Source organism: Lygodium microphyllum, chromosome 26 (assembly GCF_053477565.2).
Source record: "Lygodium microphyllum isolate KBCC chromosome 26, Lygodium_microphyllum_v1.1.10, whole genome shotgun sequence".
Lineage (NCBI taxonomy): Eukaryota > Viridiplantae > Streptophyta > Polypodiopsida > Schizaeales > Lygodiaceae > Lygodium > Lygodium microphyllum.
The window spans coordinates 102,234,201-102,245,979 of NC_141160.1; the positions used below are offsets into that span (position 1 = coordinate 102,234,201).

General features: G+C 39.7%; 1 protein-coding gene across 4 annotated transcripts in view; it reads right to left on the reverse strand.

Moving 5' to 3' along the window:
* The window catches only part of LOC148013610 (zinc transporter), a 178,896-nt gene extending 170,380 nt beyond the window's left edge, over window positions 1–8,516 (reverse strand). The window contains exon 1 of one of the 4 annotated variants that reach the window (XM_087668390.1): window positions 8,211–8,516. In XM_087668390.1, coding sequence (XP_087524516.1) covers window positions 8,211–8,293 — 83 coding nt within the window. In that variant the 5' untranslated portion in view covers window positions 8,294–8,516. Of the gene's footprint in view, window positions 1–8,138 lie in introns of all 4 variants that reach the window. The other 3 variants (XM_087668389.1, XM_087668388.1, XM_087668392.1) reach the window with 3 other exon arrangements.
* Between the last annotated feature and the right edge of the window lie 3,263 nt (window positions 8,517–11,779).

The following is an 11,779-nucleotide window of genomic DNA, read 5'->3' on the forward strand; positions in this document are numbered from 1 at the left end:
AGTACTAAATTTAGTGTACGATGCATTCACCAATTGGCACGGGTCCCAAGATTGCTGTTGAATCCTGATTTCTACAGAAATTTAGGGTTTACAATAGAGATCTCTCTGCTATCCACCAAATTTGGCTGAAATCTGCTCAAAAGGGCTGAGAAATGCTTCGGATGTAAAGTCCCATTAAACTCCGTGTGTACAAACTTACAGGTGTGAATACACCCTTATTTGTACCCTAACATATAAATATATTTTTATCCTTTGTATACCGAAACACTAACTGGTACACTCATCTTGGGATTCTCTAACTCTCACTCTCAGTTTTGCTCTTGCTCCATTCCTATCTCGCACTCCATTGCACTCTCGCCGCAACAAACTGATAACAAAGCTACAGCAACAATGTGTGTGATTCCCAAGAGTGCAAGTCAGCTCTGCGCACGACAAGTAGCCATTTACATTTTCTATCAGTGATCACTGAGAGCAAGCCAATTGTTGTTTTGATCAAAATGGTTAGGCACAAGTCATCAGCTGTCTGTTCATCATGATTCTAGCTAACATGTGTAAGTAGCAGACTATGTGGACCAAGGCAATGGGTTGTTCGTCAAGATTAGAGTAGGTGTGACCAGCATCGCAGTAGTCACAACCATCGCTTGGACCTGACAGACAACATGGACTAGCACAGCAAGTCGGCAAGCGACCGTACACTCCAAACATGAGCCGACAGACCTGGCGCAGACCACGCACCAATAGGCATGGGCAGACAGCAGCATCACACAACAAAAAGGGACCAGGTAACAGCACGTGAGTATTTTTTGTGTAATGTGACACATCTTCTTAAGCCCTGGTTCATGCGTGCAAGCATGATCCTCAAACTAGTGCATTTCTATACCTGAAATTTTGGGGGTTTCCCCAGATCTAATGTTGGTCATACATAACAATGATAGTGGACCTAGAAATTGCAAAAATTGTACACATTGGCCTTGAAATTTTTTATTTTTCATGTATCGGTGAAATTTTACTCAACTAAGCCGAATTTACTAAGATTTGTGCACTTTTGGACCTAGGAAATTTGAAGCTTTTGCTGAATTCTCCAAATTTTTGCTAAATTTGCTTGTTCTATGCACTCGGAAACACGTATTAATGCAACTGGGGCAGATTAATCAATAAAAATTTGGGTCTTTTGCTGAAATTTGAGAATTTTGGCAAAATTCATGTCTGAAATGTACATTGAGGACATTGCTGAAGCAATCTTGGTGTTGTACATAGTGAAATTCGAGATTATTATCTCTCACTTGTGAGATTTTAAAGAAATTGCAAAGAATTCACATCCTTTTGTATATCAGAAGTGCTTTTGGGCACATAAGTATGCAGTACACATGTTTGGCAGCTCCCATTGAGTTGATATATTGCTGAATATTTATGGTGCAGCAATTTTAGTAATCACTAACAAATCTGGGATTGTTGCAAATGTATGTTTGGTGATATTGCTGAAGTGAAAGTCACTTTGCAGTTGTGTATGCATGGATTATACGCTGAAACCTCAGTTATATTGTTGAAAGCCATTCCTTCTAGTACTGTACATGAACTTGGATCAAATCTTGCTCTTATCTCCTGAAATTTTGGGCTGAAATTAGCTGAATATTCAGCCCAATATTTACTGTCACAAAATACAGCATTGGTACTTGGCACTTTGCTGAATAATGGCCACTAATGCTTCAAACAACAGTGATACTAAGTCCCTTCTTGAAATCAAGAGGTTTAATGGCACTGGCTTTGACTTATGAAAGGAGAGGATGAAAGGCATTTTGTTTCTCAAGGATTGTGATGACGCCCTTTTGGAAATCAAGCCTGCAGCTATGACAAATGAGGGTTAGGCTAGACTCAACAAGAAGGCCATTGCATACATTAAAATGGTTGTATCTGATGATGTATTCACAAACATTAAACAACTTGATACAGCTTATGCCATATGGAAAAAGTTAATAGACAACTTATGAAAATACAACTCACGTGAATCAAGTGCATCTCATGCGCTAGCTTGTAAACATAAAGTTGGATGAGTCTAAGCCAGCATTGGAGCATTTGACTACTTTCACAAGGATTTTGAGTCAATTGCAAAACTCTAGTTTGCAACCCTTCAATGATCAATTGAAGGCTATTTTGTTGTTGATGACTTTGCCTGATAGCTGAGAGTCTTTGGTTGTTTCACTAAGCAACAACCCTGCTTTAACCTTTGATGGTGTTAGGGGCTCTATTTTCAATGAAGAGATTAGAAGAAAGTCCAGTGCAGAAAGCAGTGGTTCAACCTATCATCTTAGAAGCGGGTCAGAAAAGAGGGGTAATGCAAGAAATAAAGGCAAAGCAAGAGTAAAAGAAGGACAAACAATACGACGTCACTTGCTATCAATGTGGGCGTAAAGGGCATAAAAAGCCCTATTGTTAATACTATAAGAAAGAGCAAGAAAGAAAGGAACAACAACGAAAGAAAAAGAAGGATGACAAGAAAGATGATGACAGCTCTCTCTCAAAAGAAGTTGCAAAGGCAAATGTTGCATCTAGTGTGGTCATTGAAGAGCTCTCTCACGCTGGAGAGATATTTGTTGGAGCCTCATGTAATGATGTAGATGTTATGATAGTAGCAGGTGATATGCACATCATTAAAAAGAAGGTAATTGATGCTTTACTTTCAACTCATGATGGGCTGTCCCAATCATGGATAGTGGACAGCAATGTCTCTTTTCATGTTGCTCCCCCTTTGGAGTCACTTTATGAATACACTACAAGTTGCCTGGGCAAGGTTTACTTGGGCAACAATTATGCATGTGAAATAGAGGGTGTGGGTAACATTTACTTGGCCCTTGAAAATGGCCAAGAGCTGATTTTACAAGATGTCAAATATGTACTTAGAATAAATAAAAGTTTATTGTCGATCGAGCAACTTGATGCAAGAGGATATTTTACTACCTTTGGTGATGGATCTTGGAAGGTCCACAAGGGCTCTATGCTAATTGTTAAAGGCTTTATCACTAGTGCTAAACAAAGACCTGTTTGATGATCGATTTATCACGTGAACTACTGTCATAGCAACCTCTACCCAAAAACCATGACATCTTGAAGTATGAGACAACAGAGTCCAAAAACCATGAGATAATGCAACCTCTACCCAAAAACCATGAGATAATGCAGCATAAGAGAGAAGATTTCATCAAAATCAATTCCATGTTCTTGCTAGTGCCCCTTTGCAACAAACCATGCTTTGTGCTTTGGCAAGAAACCAGAAGTGACTTTCATCTTATAAACCCATTTGCATAGTAGTACTTTCTGCCCTTTAGGCAAATGCACCAAATCCCAAGTGCCGTTCTTCTCTAGAGATTCCATGCCTAACAACATACCCTTATGCCACTTCTCGTTGTCCTGTCTGTCCATTGCTTGCTTGAAGTATGACGCTTCACCATAGTCAATCAACATAACCTAATCAACAACATACTGAGCACCAAATATAAACCTATCCGACTGCCTTGAAGGTCGGATCGACCTACAGACCAAAGGTTCAACATTTGCAGGCTGTGGAGCCTACAAATCTGAATTTATAGCTTGTTGTCCAAAAATTTCAACATGCTATCTTACCATTTCCAACTATCCTAACTACGTGTTTTCCTACTAAGACTATGGTACATCATGGGCAACTCCTTGCCGACCATTTTCAGCATCATTCCTTGCATTTTCAAGGTCATTTACAGCAAGTATCTACTGCTGTCCAACAGGCATTCTCTACTGTCCAATAGGTACATCTTCCCAAAAAACAACCCTTTAGACCTTCTCTATCTTTTTAGCCTGTTTATACATGCAATCTTCCTAAAAGATAACAGCATTGATGCCTACTACTTTTCTTTTCTCAAGATCCCATAATCGATACTCCGTTTCACCCTCATTACCATATCCTAGGAAAATGCATTCACAAGACTTTAGCTCAAGTTTGTTGCATGCTTCCTTGCGAATATGCACAAATGTCTCACAGCCAAACACTCTCAAGTGAGCATACAAAGGCAGCTTGTCCGACCACACTTCTTGAGGGACTCTCCCCACAAAGACCTGTTCGATTATCAATTTATCATGTGAACTGTTGTCATAACAGCCTCTGTCCAAAAACCATGAGATAATGCAGCATGAGACAGCACAGTACATACTTTATCTTGAATGGTCTTGTTCATATGCTCTTCAACTCCATTTTGGGGCGGATTATAAGAGACAATGAGCTCCCTCTTTATCCCTTTACTATTAAAAAAGCCCGAAAATGTATTAGACACATATTCCCCACCATTATCAAAGCGAAGACACTTGAGTGTCTTACCAGTCATATTTCAGCCAATACCAAGAATTTCTTGAATTTATCCAAAGCCTCATCCTTACAATGGATAGGATATACCTAAACTTTGCGTGTAGCATCATCAACAAAAGTGATAAAGTACTTCTTCCCCCCTAGACACAACCCTGGCATTTGACATACATCTAAATGTACCAACTCTAAATAAGAAGATTTCAAAAAAAGAGACTTTTTATGTGATGGTTGAGCATGTTTACCATAGACACAATGATCATAATGGTTAAAATCAACATACCTCAAACACAGCAAATAACCCAAACAAGAAAGCACTTTCATTCAAGTTTGACTCATGTGTCCCAAACGGCCATGCCACAAAGAAACACTTAGCTGCTCCGTAATGGCAACAATATGGTCACACACACTAGATACATGCAATGGATACAGAGTATCACTCTTAGAGCCTCTAGCAATGATTCTAGAGCCCTTACATATCTTCCATTTGTTATCCCCAAAAGTGGTGTGATAGCCTTCATCATCTAGTTGCCCTGTGCTTATCAAGCTCTTCTTGAGCTAGGATACATACCTCACATGATGCAAGGTAAACACTGAACCCTGCTGAAATTCCAATTGTACACTGTCAATCCTTGCAATATCAAATGCATAGTTGTTCCCCAAGTAGACAACACCATGTCTACCACCACTGTAATCAGTGAACCACTCACGGTGTGGGTTTACATAAAATGAAGCACCTGAATCAAGAATCCAAGTATACATGTCATTATCAAAATTTACGATCAAAGACTGTGCATTAAAAGAAAAAGCAAAGAGAACATCACTGCCACTGTCACTCTCATGACTCATTACATTGACTTCCGCTATCTTAACATTGCTCTTTTTTGCAGGTTGGCTGTCCTTTTTCCCATCCTTGCTATCATCAGTCTTATTACACTTGTCTTTCTCTTTCTTCCACTTGTAATAGTCGCACTTAAAGTGTCCTTTCTTGCCACAATGATGGCACTCTACATCTTTTACACGAGACTTGTTGCATCCTTTATTTTATGATTTTCTCTTCTATTGGGATCCGCCCCTAGTATACAATGCACTGGAAGACTTATTGGGCTGCATTATTCCGTCTGTTCGGTTCTTCCATAAGCAAAGAGCTCTCCATATCGGAATACATCAACATCACATTGGAGTTGCTCATGGTTGTTCTAAATGTAACCCAACTTTCAGACAAAGTGCATAGCAAGAAAGTGACCTTAAACCCGTCATCAATGTTAAACTTCAAAGCAACCAACTGATTGAAAATCGAGTTAAACTCATTGAGATATACAGATATGGTTATACCTTCTCTCATGCAAAGGTCCATCAACTTTTTCAACCAGTAAACCTTACTAGCAGCATTCTTCTGAGCATACAACTCCTCAAGTCTAGTCCACATAGCATAGGCAAAGTCCAACTTCTCTATGATAAACAACAAAGAGTCAGAAACTAAAAGCTCAATTGTAGAGCGTGCTTCTGCAGTATGGTAAAGTTATGTGCACCCTCAAGCTTCTTGATATGCAAAAGGTTGATACTATCACTGCTGCCAACCATGAATATAGCCAAAGATGACTCAAAGGTCAACAAAGACAAGTCCAATCTGTCACACAAATGACTAAGAAGAGATACAAGTGTCAACTAGCAAGATATTCTCAAAATCTTTGATTCAGTACTCAAAGGTCAACAAAGACAAGTCCAATCTGTCACACAGATGACTAAGAAGAGATACAAGTGTCAACTAGCAAGATATTCTCAAAATCTTTGATTCAGTACTAACCACTGATTATATTCCAACATAGCCATGGCATATGAGCTCAATTGCATACATCAATGCATTACCAAATAGCATTTGACAGCTCTATGGATAACCTGTCTGTATATGAGACCTGCTGTTCACAGTGTACAGCATCAAAATGTTTGCAAAAAACTGATCTATTTCAGCCCAAAAATGAGGCACAAAGAATATGCAATCACTGTCCAAGCATATACCAATAATTCGGTACCAAATCAGTACCCAAAGACATCAATGGGAAGCGTGAATCTGTACCAAATGCTCTCCCAAATATGATACCAAATGAGTGTCTAACCCTAGCAAATGACATACAATGTCAATCAAGAATGAGCTTCAATCATTGCTCAAATGCATTCCGCAGTCATGACAAAGCATATGACATCAACCACAAGAGTCGATGTATCAACCCAAGTAGTCAGGAAGCACCCAAGAAGTAACAGGCATAGCAAAAGCCCTTTAAAGTATGTTTAGCTCTATGTATTACAGCACATAAATCTCTATCCAAACTGAGAAAATGAAGTGTTTGAATCATCCTAAAGACATCTCACAGCATAGGTATAACATCCCCAAAGTATCCAGCCTCAATCATAGCCATTCAGGCATCAAATGAGGATAAATAAGGAGTATGAAGCATCAAGACAAGGGGCTGCCTTGTTTTACACAGCCTGTATGGTGTTCAATCTCAATGCCAAGTGTCAATAGTTGATGTTGGGGTTCATTGCCACTAACCAAGGGTGTAACCAAGGAGGATAAGCTGCCTTTGAGCTGGAGTAGAAGCGGGAAAAGACTGATCTGAGAAAAAACAGGTCTGGGCAGCTGGCATGAATTTGCCCCTACTGTTCTTGGGGCTGGGCAGCCGCAAGTGATGGCTCATAAGCCTCAATCAAGGCTATAAGAAGGCTAAGATAAGCCTAGACCAAGTCTAGAGCCTCCATTGCAAGCCAAAGGAAAAAAGGCTGCCAATCTTCATGTGCAGACTAAGGTGAAACTGCCCTGTAAACTGAGCTGAAAGCTCACTGTCCTGAGCTCAACACAAGCTCAAGGAAGCCCTGCAAAGCACCCACAAAGCCGGGGAACTCCTTGTCCAGCTCTGATACCAGTTTGAAGTGCAAGATTCACGTCGGAGCTCCACTGTGCTTCAATGGAGATGAAGGTTTAAAAAGAGAGGGAAGAGCAAACGCAGCATGTGTGGGTACAATCAGTTGTACCACATTAGGTTTTTCAGATAGATATGTCAAACATGGTACAAGACCCCAAAAGGTACGTTCACACCCATACACGAGTGCAAGCGCGGTGGCCTTATTTCCAACAGCTACACTTGAGGAGGGCTTTGTCGGAGACAATCCAAGTACATTCAAGAGCTCCTTGAATGTTTTCCAATGGAAGACTGCAAACCTATCTCCACACCAGTTGAGACAGGCCACAGATTCACACTTGAAGATGCATGAGATCAATTTGACATCTCTCTTAATCAGCAGGCTGTCTACTCTATCTGTGGAGACAGGCCACGGATTCAGACTTGAATACTGCAAGCCTATCTCCACACCAGTTGAGACAGGCAGCAGGCCACAAATTCACGCTTGAAAATGCAGGAGATCAATTTGACATCTCTCTTCATCAGCAGGCTGTCTACTCTATCTATGCAACACAAGGGTAAATATTCAGTTTTTCTATCTTAGGTAGCACTTCTCCTTCCGAGGACAAGTACCTGGCACAAAAGTGGAAACGAGACACCACTGTATAGCAACTGTCGTTCCCATGCGGTGTGTCAAGTGTGTGAGAAAAGATGGCATGCGTATATGCACGTACATTACATTCATGTGCTCATGCCCATGTGGTGTCCTAAGCGTACGTCATTTTCTAGGTGAAAAAAGATGGCATGAGTAGATATGTTGATACATTAGATTCATGTGGTCGTGTATGTTTGCAAAGCAACGATGGGTGTATTCATGTGTGCATGAGAGTGAATAGTAAGCTTAGAAAGCATACAAGAGGGACAATGATTCTCGCTAAGATCGGCAAACTGAGATGCAAATGAGAGATTCATGGTGGGAGCGTGACCTGCTGCCGCTGGATCGGGCAGGGCCCGTATGGCTGCGTTTGCTGGTGCGGCCTTGCGCAGCATAGGGTTCGTCGAGGGCCATGGCCGTCGTCAAGGAGGGAGCTTGGTGGTTTTTGCGGCAGCTTGTCTTTGCTTCATGGCTTGCTCTGTGTGTCTTGCTTGCTGCCTGGCTTGAAGGGGCGCCTTTGAATTGAAGTAAATGCAAGCCTACGACTTCCTCGAATCGTGGGTCGGTATATGAATTCTCAGTACTTTCCCAGCGTCAAGATTTTGCAATCTGCCAAACCCTTCCAATGGTCATTCAAATTTGCCTTGTTAGGAAATGGCAAAAGAATAAATAATAGCTCTACTCGTGAAAGGTGAAGTTTTTTCAAATGACTTTTTTAAATTTTAAAATAATGCATTTAATAAATATATTTCTAATTGTGTGCTTTGAGTTCAAGTATATATATATTTAATTGTGTGTATTGAAAATTTTTACTCACATACAATGGGTGCTCTACGTGCCTGGTTTCCTTGTGCTTCAGACTGGGGTTTGAAGCATAGATGTTCATGCACTTCACGGCACGAGGGTCTAACAAAGAAACCCTCTTGTTGTAGAGACCCCAAAGAAACCAACTGCGAGTAAACCCAAACAAACCAATTGTGAGATACCCCAAAGTTTGTGTGTTATGCATAAGTGTTTACGTATATTAAGAATAAAGGTTCTCACATGTATAAAGATTTGCATACATCAATTATACGAAATATGAATGAAGAAAATTTTGTTTTTACACATGATTGTCCAAAATTGATTATAGAAAAGATAGCTTTCTCTTCCAAAAGATAATTTAACTTGCAATTACTTAACTTAAATATCTAAAAAGAAATCAAGAACATTGCTCCCATAAATTTGACTTACACATCTTTTATACAATTTAAGAGGAATGCACCAAAGGTAAACGAACCCCGGTAGCCTCCACTTTTTCCAAATTATTAATTTCAAACAAATGAAAATTTTCTCGAAATCACTATAAATGAGACTTCTCAAACTTTGAAATATCCACCTTGTAAGTTAATTGGACTCCTAAAAAAGTTCAAAATATGGAAAATAAGTTATCCTTTAAAAATATCAGGTGCTTTATTTTAAGATTGTACCCCTTAAAACATTCTACCACCCCAAAAAGGATGGCCAAGTAGTACCACGAACCTTTCACATCCCAAAAGGGGCTAAATTTGGAAGTACAACTAGAAGAAATAAAGCAATGGATTGACAAGTACAACTAAGACTAACAAAAGTGAGTAAATGGGCCATAGCCGATAGTTGAATTCATTCTATGTGCCAACATTCAAGTAAGCTTATGATCTCCTGAAACCCTTGCCTTTTATAAGAGGCAACTTCTCCTATGTAATCTTCTTGGGCACCTACAACAAGATACAAGGTCCTCTCTCTCTCTCTCTCTCTCTCTCTCTCTCTCTCTCTCTCTCTCTCTCTCTCTCTCTCTCTCTCTCTCTCTCTCTCTCTCTCTCTCTCTCTCTCTCTCTCTCTCTCTCTCTCTCTCTCTCTCTCTCCAAAGCCTACATTACAACCTTGATGCTCATGCACACATCTTGCTTGACAAGCTGCTATCTGCAATATGTTGTCAAGACATTGTTGTGTGTGCCTATGGATTGAGTCATTTAGTGATTTATGCAGCCTGTCAAGAGTAAGTCAATGTATGACATAGTGTAATATGCTAGTTCATATGTTGGATATATAAGTGAGTAAAATTAAATTATCAAAGACCATTACCAATGTGTTAGGACTTAGTTTGAGTAGTATAAGTCTTTCAAGCCGAAGAATATCAAAAAGTGATGTGTTTATAAAAAAGCAACTTTTTTGGCTGTCCTGAAGAGATTTTCATAACTTTGCCCATGCTTGTCAACCAAGTTAGTTTGCCTGGATTTGAGTACTCGGATGACTCTATTTTGAGTTCGTGTCCACAAGTTATGGTCAAAACAAGTTGCAACCAGCCACAAAAATTTGAATATAGGAAAAGCAAAGATCAAGTGTTTGGAAGGCAAAAGGCATGAAAAGCAATAGTGAGAAGCAAGCTTAAACTCTTGCAAATGGTTATAAATAGAGATCTAAGCCATTGTCATAAGTTTAGGTGAATAAATAAGTGATCTAATATTATAAATAAGACAAGTGGTTCTACCTCTTTATGAGTGTTTTTAGCCCAAAAAGGCCTATCTGTAAGAGCTTAATTTTTGGGACATATTTGAAGGTTTCTTTGCCTACTGCTATTGATTATGACTTTTAAAAAATCTATTCATACTTGCTACTGTAATTATCTTTTAGTATGTAGTAAGAGTAGTACTTAGCTGTCGTCTCAAATAGAGTTTGCTTAAGCTATTGTCTTAGAGGTGCAATGTGTTTAGCTCGAAGGGATTTATTGCAATTGTATAGAGTTTCCAAGAGTAGTATAGTTTCTTGTTGGGCTAGGCAAATAAATAAGTGATTTATAGTTATGATTCACAGGGCTAAGTGAAACACAAGTGATTCTACCTCTTTCCTGGGGCCTTTAGCCTAGAAAGACTTGTCTATAAAGGGTTGTTTATGGGACAAATCTAAAGATTTCTTTATCTACTATTGAGGTGAAGACTAAAAAGTTTTCCTTTGTAGTTGCTGTTGTATTCATTTTGGGCTAAAGGAGTGGTGCTAAGCTATTGTCTTAGACAGGGTTTGCTTAAGCTATCATGTTATTTGTAGTGTATTCACCTTGAAGGGATTTTATTGTAGTAGTATAGAGTTTCCAAGAGGAAGAAAATTTGCCTTTATCAAGTTGATTTTTTTATTGTGTTCTACAATATATTTAAGAGTTCTTGTTCCAATATTTCTTTGTTTCTCTTTTCTTTGATCCTGAGTGGATTTAGGCCTAGACCTTTCCAACTTTAACAATGTACACATAGAAGAAGTGAAGAGCAGTGCCCCCCAAATTCGACCCTATTTGTCTCCCCCTTGGCAAGTAGGGATCTGCTATGCATACACAGAGAGGAGGAGATGGAGAGATATGACATGAAATTTGCGGTAAGTTAGTAAGTCAACGCTAGATGCATTGAGAGGAGCAATGTTGACTTGCAGAGACACACACACACACACACACACACACACACACACACACACACACACACACACACACACACACACACACACACACACACACACACACACACACACACACACACACACACACACACACACACACACACACACACACACACACACACACACACACACACACACACACAGAGAGAGCATTGCTGAGCTAGAATAACTTACTCGATGAATGAGTCCCATCGCTATATCAAGTTGTTAAATGAGTCCCATCACTACATCAAGTTGTTAAATGAGTCCCATCTCCATGTCCAATTGAGCTGACTTTATGCAATAGGGAAAAAAATGTTCGCACACACACACACACACACACACACACACACACACACACACACAATGTGAAGGGGACTCATCCAAAAAAGACTATTTGTTGTTGCCCCTATTTTTTTAAAGTTTGAGCCAACGAGGCCCTCTATCATGTGGCAAAGTATG